Source organism: Pleurodeles waltl, chromosome 2_2 (assembly GCF_031143425.1).
Source record: "Pleurodeles waltl isolate 20211129_DDA chromosome 2_2, aPleWal1.hap1.20221129, whole genome shotgun sequence".
NCBI lineage: Eukaryota > Metazoa > Chordata > Amphibia > Caudata > Salamandridae > Pleurodeles > Pleurodeles waltl.
The window spans coordinates 646,041,882-646,062,972 of NC_090439.1; the positions used below are offsets into that span (position 1 = coordinate 646,041,882).

Below are 21,091 nucleotides of genomic sequence, written 5' to 3' on the forward strand. Positions count from 1 at the left end.
TCCACTGGTTAAATATACACCAAAGATGTAATCTCCAATCACATTTGCTGATTAATGTTGTTTTTGTGTCTAGCAACATCTGATAAAATAATTTGGGTTCAAGAAGATAGGGTATACAAACATGTATATCTACCTCTTCTTTCTCCATGCACTGCTTCTTCGAATCCTCCAGCAGACTAGCCATCTCCTTGTTTTGACGATCTAGACAGGATTGTTTAAAAAAATATATATATTATACTTGGGCAAAATGCAAGATATTGATCACTGTTAAGATTCCTAGTTAATTGTCGTCTTCAAACGTCTTAACTCATTTGACTATCTTTGTGCCAAATATCTGGAAATCATCATGAATTGTGAAAATGAGTAGCGGGCTACTTTGGCAGGAAACTTCAGCCAACTTAAGTACTTAAAAAAAAAAAAAAAAAAACTTAGAATATTGGAATGTTGGGAGCTCCATTGAAAACAATGTAGTGCTCCAGGCTTCTAATAGCCGGTAGAAGCCCGGCGCTCCAACATTCCAATGTTGTCGTTCACAGCTGTTGTTTGAACAAAGGTCGCACAGAGCCTGTGGGGATTTCAATCTCCTTGGTCTCCATGATGCCTTTTTCCTATTTATTAGAACATTCTGCCCTCCAGTGGCAGCGTGCTCTAATAGTGTTACAGCCTTTCGCAGCTGGGGCTATACTGGCATTAAAGTCCTGCTCCCTTGTTAAAGAGACTCGCCTTTGGCGCGGACCTTCAGTGCTGGATCAGGCCTTTAATGGGCAGTATAGCCCACTACAGCAGGCTACAAGGCTATATTGTTTTGGGGCTTACTTGTGTTAATGAAAATATATGCACTACTATAAGCACATCATCTGATATAATAATTACCTAGCTAGAAAAGATAAATAAAAAACTATTCTAATTAAACTCTTTACTGCAAATGTGTGGCTTATGAGTAAAGCAGATGCCTTACACTAACAGAGCAAGTTTACATAAGTCAGTATACAAATTCTCTTCTTTTTTAGACAAGCAAAACAATTCCACAAGGATTGTACTCCAGGTATAATTCAGAGTGATGACTTTGTAAATATAAAAACTTGAAGCAACTGGTTCCAATCGCAATGATACATGGCATGTATGCAAAATCACACAGAAGCAAACTAATAAAAGAAACAAAGTGGAATTACTTAAAATGACAAGGAAAACACTTCAAACAGAATACATCAGATTATTTAGGTGAGCAATACCTCATGAAATAAATGTTTAACATATTCAGATAAATCCAAATGAGTCAATTCAGTATATTGCACATTATTTTTCACAGTGGGGTTATCTTGTGTTCTGTTTTCATTTTATTACTGGTTGTGTGCTGTATAAAATCTTTACACACGGCCTCCAAGTTAAGCCTGACTGCTTTGTGCCAAGCTACACGAGTGTTAAGCACAGGTTAATTCAGTGGTTTATTGAGGTTGTTATCTGTGTGAGGCTTCCACCCCCTGAACCGATGACCCAATTCCTTACAGCAGCTGACAGCTTACTTTTTACAAATTATTGTGCCAATGGTAAACATGCTGTTGAAAAGTGCAAACCACATGAAACTAGAGCAGTGACAAAGACTAGCTCTCTGTATATGAGTTAAGGCAAGTGTAAACGTTTATGTAGTTAAAAAGGTGTGTTTAAATGTGCATGCAGTAAATACTTGGATTTCTGTACAGCTGCTGTGTAATTATACTAGGGAAGCTGAATCACAGAAACAATAAGCAAAAGTCAGCACATCTTCAAGTTACTCATGGGACGACAAATTTGATTCTACTTTGAGGTATTCAAGGCTGTCAGTGCTAAACCGACACATTGTTATTCTTTAAGAAAATACAGAAAACCTCAGCTTTCTCCATAGTGAAATTTCAGACTACATCTCAGAAATGGGCCAAGACTTGCTGCAAAGAGGTTAGAATACAAGATACTCCAAGACTAGGCCCTGGGAAGAATTGAGGAGACAGGTGTGATACGAATGTTTCTTTCAGCATCTTTCCCTGAGCATGGAACTATATAGCCTGTGGTTGAGGGCAACACACTGTTACTGTACGAAGGACTACCCTAGGGGTAGCCAGGATCCCAGTTTTAATGCGTGGAATGACAATGGACAGTGCTACTGGAGGGTGGATTTTGGTGCCAATTCTGCTGGATGCCCCTCTAACTCTATGTATTGTATCTAGGGACAGACAAGTGTAATTGCGGGACATTTTAAATATACCAGTCAGGAAAAATAATCTCACTAGCCTGTGAGCACACCACATTTTATTTTCCAAACATAGATCTAGCTACATCCTAGGACTCCAGACAGTAAACAGGCAGTGAGTCTCAAGGTCGTTGTTGATGTTCTTAGTTACGCCGGGGCAGGTGTTGGAGACTTTGGAGAACTTGACAGTGGAGGATAGGAAGAAAGGCTAAACCAGTAACTGATGAGAATCCATTCTCTTTGGTATTGATAATGAAAGCAAGAATATTTAAGTCCTGTCAAAGAAGAGGACTCAGAGGAGGGAGGATTGGGACTCAGTCTGGGTTTAGGGTTGCTGTGCTCACAAGCTACTGCAGTAAACAGGGCCCACACTTCAAATGATTGGAATCCTAAAGTGCCGATGCACATATACAGGTTTGTGGGCCACATTTTCAGTAAATATAAATATTCGGTAGATGAAACCATCCGAGTGCAAAACAGGAACACCGGTGAATCAAACTCAAAGCTTGACAGGCAGGTCATCAACACTGTAAAAGATTTTGTGACTTTGTGATATCATAGGGTAAATACGGGAACTCCAGGGGTGATTGATTCCTTTATTCTGAGATACTGATCCATGAGAAGAACAAGTTACGTACCTTCTGCAGCAACATTTCTGGAGACTGCATAATCTTACTACAGATTCTTCGCCTTTAGACTATTCCACAGGCATCAGAATGGTCTGTGAAAAGTTCCTTCCAACAGGAGTAGTACACAGCCATGTGTCACAAGGCAGCTCCACCCATAGCTCCACCCACTGGACATGATGCCAGGGTTGTACAAAATACACCGACCTGCATGCTGACATTTTACTTTTCCACATCTCAGCAAGGTATGCAGGAAGCATTTGAGAGAGCATCAGCGACAGCAACAGTATCAGCACAAAGAACATTTGCATGCCTTGGGTTCTTGTATATGAAATACAAGCTCATCAGAGAATGATGGAAACTAGTGTTGAATCCACATGAAGATTAAATGTCCACAATAATTATCACTACCAAAGATAGTTCACTTCTACTTCTAATGGATACATCTTCCTGAAGATTCCTCACCCTTACATTCAGTCTCAAATTAACCAAGTCAGGCATGTGTCACAGCCCTGTCAAAGTATTCATCACTGTGTGCATGGAATGTGAGGCAGTAATCTGTACCACCCATACACAGGGGTGACCACATAGCTACCCAGAGATTTCAGCCACTAGAACATTTCTGGTGCTGGCTGTGGCAGGTGCTGCGGCCCCAGTGGAGTATGAATGCCCTACTGAAGGTCAGTCTTGGCCAAGGCGTTAGAAGACTGATACAGAGGATGATCCAGGAAATGGCGTGTTCTGGCAAACCCCACAAAAAGCCAAACATCCACTCTATCCTTTTGATTGTGGTTGACCAGGTGCCTAGAATTCAGTCAATGGATTCAGTCCTCTTTGTTCTTGGGATGATGGTAAGGAAAGAAAGTTGAAATATTAATAACTGGGTCCTTTGAAAGCCTGAAACCACCTTGGACAGAAGACTGGACCAGTATACAGGGCAAACATGAGTAGAAAACAGCAAAAGATGAATTAATCCTATGTGCTGAAGTTATTGCAATCAACAACGTCACTAAAGTAAGAAGTTGAATGGAACAAATGAGCATCAAAAGGAGGTGCCATGACAAAAGTCAAGGCAAGATTCAAATCCCGCTGAGGAATAATGTACAGACGGGGAACAGATAAAAGACACTTCAGAAGATGAACCACTAAAGCAGTGATACCTATCCTGCTAGCCTTCTCTGGGATGAAAAACAGGCCTGGGAAACCGTGAACTATGACTGTTGGACTTTTTTGCTTATGCAGGGTCATCCCCAGTCTTTTTGCCTCCTGCCTCCTATTTTTTTCTGACCTGTTGCTATTGACTTTTGAACTCTGAGCACTTTACCACTGCTAACCAGTGCCAAAGTGCATATGCGCTCTGTGTAAATTGTATGTAATTGTTTTATCCATGATTGGCATATTTGATTTACTGGTAAGTCCCTAGTTAAGTGCACTAGAGGTGCCAGGGCCTGTAAATCAAATGCTACTAGCGGGCCTGCAGCACTGGTTGTGCCACCCACATAAGTAGCTCTGTAATCATGTCTCAGACCTGCCACTGCAGTGTCTGTGTGTGCAGTTTGAACTGTAAATTCAACTTGGCAAGTGTACCCACTTGCCAGGCCGAAACCTTCCCTTTTCCTACATGTAAGGCACCCCTAAGGTAGGCCCTGCGTAGCCCCAAGGGCAGGGTGCAGTGTATGGTTAAGGTAGGACATATAGTAATGTGTTTTATATGTGCTGACAGTGAAATATTGCTAAATTCGTTTTTCACTGTTGCAAGGCCTGTCCCTCTCATAGGGTAAACATGGGGGCTACCTTTAAACATGATTAAAGTGTAGATTCCCTTTGGGAGTGGATGGACATGTGGAGTTTGGGGTCTCTGAGCCCACAATTTAAAAATACATCTTTTAGTAAAGTTGATTTTAAGATTGTGCGTTTGAAAATGCCACCTTTAGAAAGTGAGCATTTTCTTGCTTATACCATTTCTGTGACTCTGCCTGTTTGTGGATTCCCTGTTTGGGTCAGTTTGACAGTTGGGCTGGTTGCACCTCACACTAGGCAGTGACACAAAGGGAGCTGGGGTTTAGCCTGCATATCCTGATGAGCCATCTGTGCTAGGAGGGAGGAGAGGAGTGGTCACTCACACCTGAAAGGGCTGTGCCTGCCCTCACACAATGCCGTCTCCGACCCCCTGGTGAGTGTCTGGGGCCTGGCCTGGGCAAGGCAGGATTTCACATTCAAAAGAGACTTTGCTTTGAAGTAGGCCCACTTCAAAGGAGAAATTGGGTATAAGAAGGGCACCCAAAACCACAGACTTTAGAACACTTTCGGAAACAAGAGGAACCTCTGCCTGGAGAAGAGCTGAAGAGAAGTGCTGCCCTGCCTGTGACTGCGCTTTGTGGAGCTATCCTGCTGTTGCTGCTTCTGCCAGAGTAAGAGGGCAAAGACTGGACTTTGTGTGCATTCCATCTTGTGAAGAAATCTCCAAGGGCTTGATTTAGAGCTTACCTCCTGTTGTTTGAAGTCTCAGGGACAGCAAAGACGCTGTGACCTTCGCTGGAACGTGACGATCTTCGCAGGCCTAACGCCGCTGAAGTCTGCGAGTCCGTGGAAGTCGCCGCACTACGTCATGACTGACGCCACCCGAAGTGCGCGGAATCAACGTTTCGCACCGACGCCGCGATCCCCGACTTCGCGCATCGACTCGTTTTCACTCTTCACCAAAGGTACTGTACTTGGGGGTCTACGCGACTCCTGTCCGGCACCGCTGGTGTCGGCTTGTTGGGAACGACTCCGTCACGACTCCATGTTAACACCTCATCGAAGCATTTTGTGTTTCTAAGTGCTATTTTTGAGTTTAATCTTTAAAAATTCACAACTTGACTTGTGTATGTCGGAGTTTTGTCATTTTGGTCTTGTTTTGTTTAGATCAATATTTCCTATTTTTCTAAACTGGTGGTGTGTCATTTTGTAGTGTTTTCATTAAGTTACTATGTGTGTTGGTACAAATACTTTACACCTAGCACTCTGAAGTTAAGCCTACTGCTCTGCCAAGCTACCAAGAGGGTAAGCAGGGGTTAGCTGAGGGTGAGTCTTTTATCCTGACTAGAGTGAGGGTCCTTGCTTGAAAAGGGGGTAACCTGAGTGTCAACCAAAGACCCAATATCTAACAATGACTATCATGGCAAGGCAAAATGATAGACATGGCAGCGACACAACCCTTGACTGTAGCCACTGCCAACCTCTGTTGGGCAAAGGAAATGCATAATGTCAAAAAGGTGCAAGTTAAAGGCATATAAGACTTCCGACACTCACAAGTGCACAAATTTGTATTAAATTGATTTTTTAGTGGTTTCTGGCAGCAGTGTTAGAATCTGCAATTTCAAAACAGAGACAAAAGGATTCTAGCTGGCACTGTTCAACCTGCACATGTGGGCACACTATGTGGGGGCTGTGGTGGAGGATCTGACCATACAGCTGCAGGAGCAGATTTGTCCTGTCTCAGAGAGGAAGGCGTCGTTCAGTGCCAAAAGATCAGATTATGAGATTCACTTAACCCAATCAAGAACAATGAGGAACAAATGTATTTGATCTTCCCACACGTTTGGCAGGATTTTCAGCAGAAGTGAATGGGTGGGAATGTTTACAGCAGGCCTTAAGACCAGCTAACCCTGATGGCATCCTCCAAGGATCCCTTCAGACCAGAGTATTTAGCATAAAACTAAGCGCTATAACAAAGACGTAAGTAGATGCACACCTGAATCTGGAGATACCTAGGTCACTTTGGGCGTGGTTTCCACTCACTGTCCTTCAGTAAGAATCGTTTAAGAACATCTGTTCTCGTGTTGAGAGATCTGCCTGGACTGGCTCTGTCCAGGAAAATTCCCCTTTACTACACCCACTGCCAGTGTTGAATTGCTTTCCCTTAACAAAGCCCACAACCTCACACCATCGTCTCTGCTGATATGGACAATGGTGTCGTATGACAGGATCTAAATAGCATATACCAATACTGAAGGGAGGTACACCTTTAGAGCAAGGAATCGTGCCCACCGCTCCGGCACATTTATATTTAGACAGTGGTCTGATGCAGACTAAAGAGCCTGCGAGGTCATAACACCCAGATTAACTCTTGAGCGCAGTGAAGAGGTGTTCCTGTCCTTGGTAGCCTGAACCTTCAGAGGACACCAGCATCCCTACATTAGAGGGGGTTCCTTCCACCACTGCAGATTTGGGTGCACAGTCTAGTACATTTTCAGCTGAGCCAAGAAACTCATTTGCTATTGAAGCCACTGTTGTTGAAGCAGCACTGCAGGGCCTTCTTCTGCTCTCTGGCATGAGGAACTACGAAGATGCATGAGGCCATGAAGCTGAACCAATGTACCCGATCTATAGGACTAGACTATAAACTTGTGTACGAAATATGGAATAATCTATTGAACATCCATTATACTCTGAGGGGGAGAAAAAACTTTCAAGTAAGTCATATCGAACACCACACCTATGAGGGACAACCTCTGCACTGCAGTGAGGTGAAAGTTTGGACATTGGTGGTAAATCAGACATCGTGGATGAGTCATTGTGCATCAAAGACGTTCCTTGAGTAACACCGTTGACTCTGCTTCCCTAGCCAGTTGTCCAAATAAATGAACTGAGGACCACCTCAAGGAAGCCTTAATCACCAACACGATTTAATGAAGTCAAAGCACAGCCATCAGCCTGATCTTCAGGACATCAAACTGGTAGTATTGGTAACCCACAGTAAACCTTGAAAATATCTTTTAATTTCCTGTGTTCAAAGCTAGTAGGGCTCGACCCAGAGGCAACATTTTGACCATGTCCTGTCCTAGCGAATGAACAAATTAATTGAGTGGAGAATTAGAATGAGTCTCATATCTCCATCTTTCTCAAAGACTAAAAAATAAAGGATAGAAAAACATGTGCTCTTTTCCTCCAGAGGCAATGCTTTCATGCCATCTTTGCTCAACAGCGTAAGAACTTCTACCTCTAGAATCAATGTGAGGGTCAGACAGCACGTCCTGATGGAGGAAAACAGTGAGGAGAAGTGCATTTGCCGAGTTGTCCAGGCCAACTGGTAAGGCAGTATCTACCAGACTGATTGGCACTGGAGTAGTCTCTGAAGCTTTTGTATTGCTGACGGAACAGCCTTGCAAGTAAAGCCAAGGTGGCAAATGGGCCATAACTTTCCTATTTTTGAAGTTCACCATGCGGGAGTCAGTTCTTCCAACAAAAAGCCACTCACCATAAATTAAGCATGCCTTCAAAGAAATGCATCCAAGCATGCTGGCCTCACATAATGGCCGTGCCCATGGATTGGGTTATCGTATCTGTAGAATTGATCCACCCTTTATTATATGTGTTGAAACATCCATGCCACTGCTACCCAATATTGAAAAGGGTTTCTAACCGAGTTGTGGTATGCTTACAATTTCCAGTTTAGCCAATTAGGACAAGATAATGGCAGAGTGATCCAGCAGACAAGTGTTATTTGTTGTACGAACATTGAGACTGCCTGATACAAAAAAGTTCCTTATTTCTCTGGAGGGGACATAAGAAAGGCATTGCGGTTCCGTTTGGAAGATGAAGCCTGAACCGCAAGGTCTCAGGAGGAAGATCTGAGGACAAGACCAGAGTGGAACATAGGAGGTCTGCTTACTTGTTTGTGAACTGCTGGACCTGAGGAAGGTGTCTCCAAAGATGCCAGGACAGGTTCCAGAGAAGCCTAGTTAAATAGGAACAAAACCTTTACAAGTGAAGAAGAGTTGAACATTTTTGTGAAAATGTTACAATTGGGAACCTCAGAAGGCAAGGTCAACTTTAGAGCAGCATTGTGTATAAGGATACTTCCCCCGATTGGACCTCAGAGGGGTAAAGGGTTGGGCCCATCTGAAGACATACCAAGGAAATGGCATTTTGTAAATTAATGTAAAGGTTTGCATCAAAGTAAGAAGACTGGCAGCTTTAACATTGTCATCTGTGTGCCAGTAATCATTATCAAGCAAGATAATCGTGTCTGAATCTGAATAAAACAACTCCTCCATCCCAGAAAATGTCTAGGCCCTTGGAAGAGGTTGTTCTTGGAGACAAGTCATGTTCTTTTCCTGCCCCTGGATAATTTCAGCCAACTCTGAAGGGTGGTGTAGAAACCAGTGGCACTGTGGTCATAGCTGGCAAGAAAGAAAGAATGTCTCTGCCCCTGAGAAGTTTCCTGCGGGTAGTGAAATGGTCCTATAGACATAAAACATGGGTTGGCAGACACTCGGAAATTTCAAGTTCGGAATCCGCACGGAGGAAAGACCCAGTTTCTGGGAATGGTGCCATGACTCTGAATGGTCCTGGGACCGAGACTGTTCACTCAAGAAAGAAAAGTATTTATTTTTAAATGCTGCTTTTTGTGTATTTCCTGGAAAGATCTTTTGGGAGAGAGTTCCCTAACAGGAGAATTACTTGTAGGAGAAGAGGTTCACCTCAGAGTGACTCTCCACGCCTTGTCCTAGAATACCTTGGCCTCCCGTTCCCTGATGGCCTTCGGGTGTCTCAGAGAGCATGAATCTCTGTCAGATACAAGATACAACATGTAGATTTCTGGAGGATCCAATAAAGACATCCACTTGCAGCATTTAAGGCACAGCTTAAACCATCAGACCATTGACGAGGCAGTTTAACTAGTCACAGTCAAAGCTGAGAAACAATATGTAAGTGAAGCACTGAGAGAGCTCTGGACCACGTTGATGAAACTAGGAAAACAGGAACTAAGAAAATATCCAGATTGGCACCTTTTATCATCCAACAGTTGGAGTGGTGTTGTAAGCCACATGACTCCATCTGGTAGTGCTGAAGAGCTACTGTTGGGAAATCTTCTTTTTAGAGCAGTCTGACACCTACTGGTGAGCAATCTACAAAAAGATAAATGAGTGGAAAGCTTTTGTACACTAGACTTCGTGTCAACAGTTGCCAATATTTACTTGACCTAATAAGATCTCTTTGTAGTGATTCACTGTAGAAATAAATATAGACTTGACTACATTTACTAAACAACAACAGTGCAGGCGAAATGAGTTCATAAATGTTGCTTGCATTCTGTGGCCAAACCACAAGAGTTTGGTAAAAGGCATATGGGATACAAATTTGTTACTGTGTTTTTGAAGAAACAAAGATGTTTACTCTCTGCAGATAACGGAAGGCTTTATTTACTTAGCAGCAATATGTGCTATTGAACATTGTTAAAATATCCTCAAGGGACTTGTGATGTTTTCAATGGATATCAAAAATAGAAACGGATTGTTTTTTATTTCCTAAGTGAATAAAGAAAGTATAATAGAAAATATTTTTCAATTTGTTGTTCTGGTCTTAGAATTATGTTTGAAATGTGCTAACATGGCAGAACTCTTATTGGTCTTGGATCGCTAGAATAGAGTGGGGCCTGTTACTAATGTAAATGTGGTTCTACACATGAGCAAATTTACCTCACGTTCACTTTACATCTGCTAGGAATTCCCAAAGCAATTCCTGGCTTGTGCAAGCTCTTTTATAGGTGAAGCAATTTGCAGCCTTGTGGCGAGAGTATTCTTGGGCATTTCAAACTGTGGGTAACCCATGGAATTTGTGAAAGTCCACAAACAAAACATTTGTGCCTTTCACAAACCACTTTATTTCACCTTTCAAGGCTAGAAATGGCCTTATTTTTACTGCAGACAAGCGCTGGTGTAAAAACATTTTCCAGGATAAGAATCCCAGGGGATTCTCCACAGGAAAATCCTTTTCTCTCATCACCGAGAATGCTGTACACAGGGAATGTTTTCCCATCTAGGAACCATGTGATTTCTCAAGGAATGTGCATGGAACTCTGCACCAGGTACAGCTTTCTTTGCAGATTCCCTAGAAAGTAGGTTATCTACACTTGGATGCGATTATCTATATTGGAATACAGACTTGCCAATGCTTGTGCATATCTTGTGGATTCCAGTGAGTCAACCACTGGGATCTTAAAACGTGGAGGGTAGAGTGCTTTGATATTCACCCTTAGCTAACTAAGTGTGGACATTTGCATAGGAGAGAACCATAGGGTTCTTCTCCATAAATTTGCATCGGACCAATCCCTCGTAAGTAAGATATATCAAACTCACCTGCCCCCCCCCCCCCCAATCCATGTAAGAAAAGTATATAATTCATCCTCAAATCCACCCTCATCTATAAATAAATCCTTAACAGTGTTGTCCTTGGGGAATGAAAAACCCTGTTTGAATGTCCCCAAGGTAGACAGGAGCTACTGGGCTCCTATTGTGGTTTGTTTGTTGCTGGTGTCCTGTGTCCATCCTATCATGTCTTTGCAAACAGGGGCAAGTACGGTCTATCTGCACTTGACCCTCAGGAGTAGTGAGGGCAAAAAGTCAAAGGATTCTCAGGAAGGTAGTGTGGGGGGCAAGACCTCAAGAGTCAACCAACAGACACAATATTGTATCATCCAATATTCATCTTTTATTATCACTTATGTGTAACACAGGACAAGGCACTGGTTAGGCACAGGAACAGTTCACCTGAAACACTCAAAGGCATATATGTGCACAACAATTCAGTTCACTTACACCTCTGAGCTCAATTGATAAAAGTATTAATTTAATATAACAGATTTTTGTCTATTTTCTCAGTGTCGTCTTTTCCACTCATTTTAAGGCATCATGGTTACCGGTCTTCTTTTTACAGTTTGAGCAGTGCTGGACTGATGGATGCAGCGGTTCTGTAGGGAAGGCAATGCTTGTAAATACAGCTGGGAGAGGTCCACATTGCAGCGGACACCGCAGCACTCATCTTCAGATAGCTCCTTGCAGCCTCCAAGTTGATCAGGGCTCCCACCTTAGTAGAGAAGAAGTAGCCAGACTCTAATGTTGGCAGTGGCAACACCAGTCTTTTGATAGCACAGCAAGTGAATGTGTGCACAAAAAGCCTGGCCCTTTCAGAATTCTTTGTGAAGTTCACAGCAAGAACTACTCAAGGATAATGGGTAGGGCCCTCCACACACTAGTGGTTCCTGGCTTCACTCCCTCCTTCAAAGACATTCACTTTCTCTGGTTGTTGTCCACTGTGCTAATGCTTCTTCTGGACAGTATCTACTGCTGCAGGGGCACTCATTCACTTTCTCAAAAAGGCAGGCAGTTTTCTTGATGTCTTACCAGATCACTTGCAGGACACCTAGCCACTTTAGGGAGACCCTCAGCTCCTGCAGCATTTAAACTTTAGGTGATGTTCCATCACCTCTGGACGTCCGATCACCTCTGGAAGACTTGAAGTCATGCAGTCACCAGCCCTAATCACACAGCAGCCCTAAAAGAGCACTATGGAATACTGCTTTCTTCAGGCATAAAGAATTTGGGACTTGAACTAAGTGTGGTGGTCTGGATCCTACTTTTATATGCATTTTCCAGACCGCAATGTGTACATACACTGATTAAGACTCTAGAATCAGTTAAGGTTGATTCTTTTTCATATAATTTTCTGGCTGGTCTTCAGATACAGTCTTTGTGCAGGCTGAGGACTTCACAGCAAGTAGCAATGACGTGGACGCTAAGAATCCAAAACAAGACCATAATGAAGCATTAGGTATCTGCACCCGATATCATCAGGCTCCTGAAACAGTAATCTGGGGATAGACAAGATTGCAGGCCTTGCCTAGACATCTGCTCATCTTGAACAGAAAGTGCTAGAAAGTGCTGCTCCACCTCTCATCCCTACCATTTACCAAATGGCACTGCTCAGGAAAAAATAATCATGAGCCCTTTGCTGAAAAGGCCCTCACTGGATTTTTAAGAGAAGCCCGGTCTCCAACCTTCTGTGTTTGGGCCTCCACTCTTTAGCCACAGGAATGCAGTCAATACATTTCCATAGTCTGGGGAAGCTGTATCCACTCTCCATCATGTGCCATGCTAAACCAAGGACCATCTACAAAGGATCCAACTAGTCCTAGACTCCGCACACACAACTTTGGATTTAATATGATTCAATCTTATAAAATAAGCTCCCAGAGAAAAGGCACTAGGAGAATTTTCAGCATAGAGCTATCCGCACAACAATCTATTAATGCTTTAGGATGATTAATGTATTTGATCATATAACAACCCAAAGCTATAACTTTAGGTTATGTGCTTTAACTATTGGAATATCATTATTCTGAATGAATTATTGACACCATCTAGGCAACCCTTTGTTCAATGTAACAAGTCTGTTATAATCATGTACATGTTTAGTTACAAAAGACAACTAAACTGTCTGCACTAATTTCACTAAGAGTTACTTTGATGTGTATTTTTAATATAATATGAGCAGACTGCACCTGAACAGTGGATCCCATGTGTGTTTTCCAACACTTCCATAAGTGAGTTTGCTCAATGTGTTTAGGAATGAAAGTGCAGTTGCTTGATAAACATCATCTAAATGATTCTCACATAACCCTTGTGAGCCTACTAATGTGTACAACCCAGATTCCGATATAGATTAAGGTTTTGTCCTATATTTCATCCTCAAACTCAAATGAGCATCCTGAAAGTCTGCAAATGTCTCAATGCTGAAAGTCATCTCAGGGGCTGTTTTCTGGGAGTTAAATGGTTTATGAGGAATGATAGAATTAATCATCACTTGATCTCTTGGTACTTAAGCATGCCCCATAATAGAGTAGAGCTTTGTCCTAATCTAGATCATGAAATGTTCCTTCTGCACTGTTTTAAGATTATTCTTGAATGCTGTGGAAAAGCATATAAATAGAATCCTTCTGGAAGCCAGTTCACACCCCTTGGACAGACTTCAGGTCCAATTTAATTAGGACCCATGTATCCAACTTTTATATCTCAAAACACAGGTAACGATTAAATTAGGCTAGAATATATACTTGTCCTGTAAATTTATCATCAATACAGGCCATAACCAGGGTTGCCTTCTGGCTGCCCTATTTTACCTATATTCAGCGGATATGGGAAATGTCATCACACAAGCCCAGAATTTTTGTGGGGCTCTTTTTGCCCATCTTCCACATTCTGCACCACAATTCCATATATGGCTGGAATTTAACTTATTAAAACAATCAGTGGCATTGAAATTGCACTACCTTATGTATTAGGCAGCAAAAGGCAAGCAAGGGTTCTATGAAGTATGTTATGGCCCTTGTTCTTAAAATCTTTGGGTTTAATTTTTAAAAAAAACATTGGAAGCACTTAATAATGGCCTAAAACAGATTCAAATTTCAAATTAGAAGCAACTTTTGAGAACTCAAGATTGGGTTGCCTTTAATCCGCACAACAAATCTGTGTCTTATAATGAATGCCCAGTCTCATCACTATATTATTTAAAAGAACATCTTCGTTAAGTCAAATTAGGGAAAAGTATCTATCGAACAGGTATTGCCTTCTGAGTGTTCTTAAGTTAAGGAGACATTGGAAAGAAATTAAGGACATATCGAGTGATTGTTAGCTGTGTGGTCAGATGCCTCTAATATTACCTTCCCAGAATTGTTGCAATATAGTTTTCTAACACGAGCAACTCAAATGTCCATGTGAACATGGGTATCTAATGTAAGTTTTCACATGGAACTCATACACAAGGAAAATATAATAAGATAGACAATAACTTTCTTAAATAAATAAGAAGAAAAACATATAGATAAAATACAGTTTTCATGTTAAGTGTACTGCGGTAAGCACTATTGCACCTTTCCAACTCAACATGCCACTCACCAATTGAGATATATAGCTCTTGTGCTAACTTTGGGATTTCCCCAGTGTTATTGTATTTCGCTTATGTTTTGAATGAGTGAGGCTGTCTATTTAATATCAATGTACTGGTTATTTCACATACTTTGCCACTATTTTCCTTTTTTGCTTATGGTTCTTTTAATTGGGGCTCTTTCAAAACTTCCCACACCTATCACAACAGTGCGTATTTTTGCTCATGCATTTTGCCTTCGGATGAATTTCCTGCTACTACTTCATACTGGTTGTTATCTATATGTTTTTCGTCAGATTTATTCTCGACAGTTATTGTCTGCCTTATTATATTTTTCTTGTGTACGTACTCCAGAATTGTTGCAAGCCAGAAGAGATTACCAGGTCTTTTTAAACCTGGGTACCTGTACCTGCCAAGAGACACTGGGTTTGGTATTCACTGATGAAGATTTGAGAGCAGTAAGCTACTTTATGAAATAAGATGATTTTATGATTAGTTGCAAACGCAGGTGACCACTTACGTAGACTGAAAAAGTGGTATTAGTTATTAACTGCATTTCAGCTTCTGTATTATTAGGAGTGAATCACAGTTTTTGGTCAGTCTACAGATTTATTCATATTTTCATCTAGATCTCCAGATAGCTGTTCAGCTAATATCAGGACCATCAAGTTACAGGTGTAGTATGCCATCATACCATCGTGTTCTCCAAACAAACACATGCCAACTGCTCTCAGTATTTTACAGAAATATAACAGTTACCCAAGACAGAGTGAAACTTCAGGCTACTGTAACAAGTTACAGAGTCCACCCTTTCCTCAGCAGACCTCACAACTCAAAAGAAGCAAAAGCTGGTAAGCAACATTTGGATAGCAAGTTCAATTACCTGCAGCTTGAACTGTATAGATATCATCTTCATTGTCTCTGCTCCTTGGATCCGGCGGGGTGGCAGGACAAGAGAAAAAGGTGCGCTGCAGTGAGCCAGAGGCAGGGGTTACTGTGCAAAAAAGAAAGAACAAATAAGTGGCAACAGTTCCTGAAAAAGAAAAAAGCATTGCTAACAACCACTCTATTGTGCAGGCAATGTATCACCCAAAAGATTGCAAGGGGGGATCAAAGGAAGAGGTGGGAGCCCCGTCAACTAGTGCAGGACAAAGTGGGCTTGCACTCATAGGCAATCACATGGGCTTCCCAAAGTTTGACAGGTGCAGAATGACTCCTGTCCAATCCCGACTACCAATTTACCTACAATGTCAACCCTCACTCTCGTATGCTGATGTAGTTTGTTTACCAAACACAGTAGCACACGCCACATTACCTCATGTACAGAAGGTATGAATGAGTGGGAGGGATCTAGAATTTGTGGGTTTGGTATAACAAAGTACTGAGTATGAGCTGCTGTGAGCACAACCAGAGCAGATGCCAGCAGTGCACTATGCGAGGCCAGAATCGGGGTTTGTGGATGAGGTTCCCCAAGATACGAGGAGTGTAGCAACCCTCAAAGATTAGTTAACACGCATGCACACGATGAAATTGTCATTTACAGAAAGAGACAAAGAAGAAAAGAATCATACAGCAAGTGAGCCAGCATCCATGTTTTAAGGGAGGCCATTTAAATATTGAAATGATTTTACATCAGCTAGTTGGGTTTGGGTACCAGGCCAAAACAGCCACCAATGAAACAGAAAGCCTTCCGTGTCACACATTACATGAATCCCGAAGTATAAATAAGTAGTTCTGCTTAGACTCATAAATCCTACTGAAAAGGCAACTGGTACATAGTATTTTGCTAGAACTTCTCCGTTACTGAACTTCAGGAATCTGTTCAGAAACATATAAACATACCTGTAAATCTGAGCCAATATAATTTGCTTTAGCTTTCAGACCTCCATGCCGCACTGGAGGCCGCAACATTCAAAGATTAAATAATGACCAACTGGAAGACTTTGTTAAAAGGCTAAACCTCGTCTTCTTTATGGCTTATCATTAAAAACGATTTCACAAGTAGCTATGAATCCTTACCGACATGTGTCCTCAAGGACTCACCGCATTGGTGTAAAATGTGCACACACGGACTCCTAACGTTTCAAGCAATATCCTTGAAGCATGTGTTAAGGCTGGCCATGAGAAATGTTTGTGAATGAAATAAATGTTACAACTTTGACAGTGTTCAAAACTCTTGGCATGCCTATGGGTTCTGTCCAGCCAACACTTCCTAATCTTCTATCCCTGTCACTACCATTAAGAGTACAATTGCAAAGTAACGTGCCATAACTGCATACGTTTGCATATAATGTGGGGGAAATGGAGTTTTAAAAAATCCTCAAATTCTTACTCTTTTAATTTGGGTTTTCTGCATGCAAGCTCAACTTTGGTGTACACAGAAACACGCAGGTCTAAATATTTCTGGTGGAATTAATAGCCAAACTAAGAATAAAATAACTTTGCGGTCCTACCTGCTGCAATTTCTGTTGAATTGAAGAATGACAATTCTTCTGGCTTTCTGGGAAGGTTTAACGCCATCTCCAATTCCAGTATTCGTCTATCTCTATCCTACAATACAAAAACAGATGTGCAGTAAGACAGAAAAGTCCATATATTTGCTTTGCTCAGAAATGACAGACGATATCTGTTTTGCATGCAAAATTACTTTTGGGCATTTAATTGCCATCCAGTCGAAAAAGGGAAACTCATGAATTGCAATGTGCAAGACATTTTAGTATAGATGCAAGATATTACACCCCAAAACAATCTTCGCAGAGGCTCGCCATGCGCGCAGGCGAAAACGATGGGGGACCCTCCGGGGGGAAGACACTGTGGAGCCCACAAGAGCAGACGATGCATGCCATTCAGTCTCTGCTCAGCGCTGGAACAACAGATAGATAATGTATCCATCGACATTAACTTACTGAGAGCAGACCTCCGCAAAGTCTCAGAGAAAGTCGACAGGGGAAACTAACATAGGGTTCCTCCAAGGGGAAATAGCCTCACTGAAGAAGCAGATGACCACTGTAAACGCTGAGGTGGCCGAGCTTGGCAGGCAGGCGGAGGATGCAGAAGGGCTCTCCCACCGCAGCAACATTTGGGTGTTAGGATTCACGGAAAAATCAGAGGGGACCGCAGTGGAGCATTTCCTAGAGGATTGGATCAGATCATCACTGAGGCCCGTGGTCTGTCGGAGTTTTTTGTCATTGAGAGGGCGTATAGGGCCCTTGCCTCTCCGGGGGCCCCTCCGAGAGCCATTATCGCGAAAGTCCTTAACTACAGAGATAGAGACTGTATCCTGAGAGCAGCCCGTGGGCAGCAAGTCCCGCAATGTGGAAATTGCACTATTGCCATATTCCCTGACTACACCAAACAGGTGCAGGAACAGCGCAAATCTTTCTTGGCAGCAAAACAGAAACTAAAGGCCATGGGACTGACATATATGTTGTTGTATCCTGCCAAATTGAAAGTCCTCCACACTGGAAAGGCACACTTCCTTGAGATGCCGCAAGAGGTATGGAAATTGGGGTGTGGGAAACCGTGGGTCACGGTCGAGAAATCAAGAGAGGGAAAAGGACACGAGATGAGCGACCAGCTAGAGCTCCTACCGATCCAGGCGGTGAATCCCACAGGCGCGAAGCATCGACCACGCATGGGATCCATATAGAGGAGGATGACGCTATGCACAGGTCGCAGTGGAGTTCACAGGGGAAGACGAGCTGGTCGCCAGAGCGGGGGCCCTTGGGGGAGTCTGCCTCATGCAGCCGGAGCTCCGGCCCGATGATGGCATCAGATGTGGGCACCCGTGGGCGTGTCCTCCTGGAGAACTGAGGGCCACGGCGCTGGAGGATTAAGGTTGCCGGTTTGGAGCACTGGGGAGTCAGCCCCTCAGTAATGAACAGGAGCGTGCCAAGCAGCCATAATGGAATGGCTTTTCCTGGGTTTGATGGGTCGCGAACTGCCACACTGCAATGCTGAGATAATAAGTAGAGTTTCATTTATGAACAGGTCGCCACAGTAAGCAGACAGCAGGATGTCAATGTTGTAAGAAATCGGTTTGGGGGAGTGGACACTTTAGTGGAAAGGTCCCGGTTGGACCGGTAAGGGGTGTGTCAATGTCAAGACACAAAAGTGGGTGGGCTCTCATAGACTCACGTTCATGCTACGGGTGTCCATGGGATGGGGGAGGTTATTGGGAAGTTTTGGTTTCGGTTCTCGATGTTACATAGGTTGGTTCCACTTCTTAGGGAAAAGGTATTTTATAAATATCGCTTTTTACCTGCTTAAAGCCTCAAAAGCATATTTGTAAGTATTCCAACTGGCTCACCTGCAATGGAGGTGTTAATTTCTCTCAGGACTGGGACAAAGGGCCTTGGATGCAGCAGGTATTGTTGTTCCCTTGACAGGATGACCTGGAGGCTGTACGCAGGCACTTGAACTTCAAAGGAGGCCTACCCTGTCATATGCAGAGATAGCTCACATTTGGACCTGCACCCTCTATTGTGCTTCTAGTCAGACTGGCACCAATCCCTGTAGGAGAGGGACGGCCCACAGAACCAGTTGTGAGTGACCCCATGAAGGGTTTTCCAACTATCATAGCCACACCTGTAGGTGGGCAAAGGGAGCTCTGCACAAGGGAAGAAAGGTTTTGCTTTGTTGATTTTAAGGACAGGGAGCACTGTGGGATACTTTACAGTAAAACACACAGCAAGTGTTGCAAAAGTCTGGCCTCAAGAAGCACTGTTCGGCTACAACTTGTAGCATATTCCTGCAGGAGGAATCTGAGCTCCAAAACAGTAAGTAGGTATTAAGGTACAAATGATTACCAGCTGAAGGCACCAAAAGTATCCAGCCAATGAGGGACCTTCCTTTGACGTGAATTTTCAGTTTCACTCACTTAGAGCATTCTGGCCAAAACGCAAGGCCTTCAAAAGGACTCCGACTGACGGCTATCTGGCCTCTTGTAACCCATCTAAGCCACAGCCTGCTGCCTTGCACTGGTGAAGATTTTTGGCTTCTATTTCAGAAGGTAAAACACCCAACCGGATCAAACCTGGTCTCTGTATGCAGGCAGCCAGCCTTAACTTTCGACTTTGACCTGGTCTAGCGTGACCAGTTACCTCTGGGGGGCACTTTGTTTTTTTTGGAAACGTAATGTAAAATTGACTAATTCAGATCGCAGGTTGCCCTTATTCGATCTTTGCAATCTTGGTATCTGCTTGTTCAGTAAAATGTTCTCTATTTTTATTAATTGTAGACCAGTTATCTGTTAAAAAGAAAGCCTACACGCTGTCAGACTAAGTCAAGACTAGCATTCAGGCAGAAGTTGCTGCCTGACCTTCAGAAATAGTTTGTGGTCCATACAATTGTAATGTGGGATTCAGGCATTGTTGTCACACCTAAATGATGAGGACAGGATCAGCCAGTTGTGTTTATTAGCAGGTAACTCCTTCTCAGAGAGCAGCATTAGAGTTCCATTAAGAGGGAATCCTTTGCTATGGTTTGGTTCCCAATGAAGCTGAGACCCTACCTGTTTGGGACTCACTTGAAGATTCAAACTGACCTCAGGCCACTGATGTGGCTAAATTGGAAGAGAGGGGTGAAATCTTCAAACTGTTGAGGTGGTTCATCTCCCTACAGGGGGTATACTTTACAGTGAGAAAAGGACATGCGACTGACCCTGCGACTGAACATGGACTTTCCAGATTCTTCTGCTTAGATGATGAGAACTACCAAGGGAATGGTTAGTTGCTTCTCACCTTTCCTGTGGAATGGGGGCCATTTAAGAAAGTGCCTTTTTGCATGATCACCCCCATTTTCTATGGGCTGATGCTGTTGGTGTCTGGACTATGTGCACTGGGACCCCGTTAATCAGGCTTCAGTGCATGTGCTCTAAAACCCCTGATTAGCATATTTAACTTGCCAGTATGTCCCTAGTGTAAGGTTTCCCTCTGACCCAGGCCCTATAATTTCAATGGCAATAGTGGACTGCAGCACTTGTTGGGCTACAACCAAAGTGACCATATAAAACATGACTCTAGGCCTGCCACAGCAGCCTAGATAAACAGTTTCAAAAGTGCCAAGTCGATGTGGCAAAATAACCCCTTTGCCAAGCCACAACCTTCCTTTTTAATACTAATAAGACACCACTAAAAGCCCTAAGGGCAGCGTGAACAGTGATTACAAAGCAGGACATGTGTACTTACTTTTTACATGTTCAGACAGTGAAACCTCTTTCACTGTGACCAGATTGGCTTTTCCATTGAAAAGAACTCTGCTACATTATAATACCTTGTAATGCATCACTTACAATAAATAGCTAGAAAAATGATTCAAGGGCTTAGTTAATAGTAATTTAAAATCCAAGCTAATGAGAAAGTCAGATTATAAAATACTGTTTTGAAAATGACACTTTCAGAAAGTTGGCATTTTCTTGCCTATGCGAAATGTACCTTTCTGGTAGTGTTCAGTGTCTCCTGACTGTTAATGTCTCTCTTGTGCTGAGATGTGTATTGCTCCCAGACAAAGGGCATGGGTGTGAGGAGGTGTT

General features: G+C 42.8%; 1 protein-coding gene across 2 annotated transcripts in view; it reads right to left on the minus strand.

The window, feature by feature from the left end:
- LOC138282516 (kinesin-like protein KIF20A) overlaps positions 1-21,091 on the minus strand; it is a 531,681-nt gene that overhangs the window by 95,282 nt on the left and 415,308 nt on the right. For both annotated transcript variants that reach the window (XM_069220199.1, XM_069220198.1), the window contains 3 exons: positions 17,013-17,109; positions 15,443-15,553; positions 134-201 (listed from right to left, as the gene is read on the minus strand). In XM_069220199.1, coding sequence (XP_069076300.1) covers positions 134-201; positions 15,443-15,553; positions 17,013-17,109 — 276 coding nt within the window. The remainder of the gene's footprint in view (positions 1-133; positions 202-15,442; positions 15,554-17,012; positions 17,110-21,091) is intronic.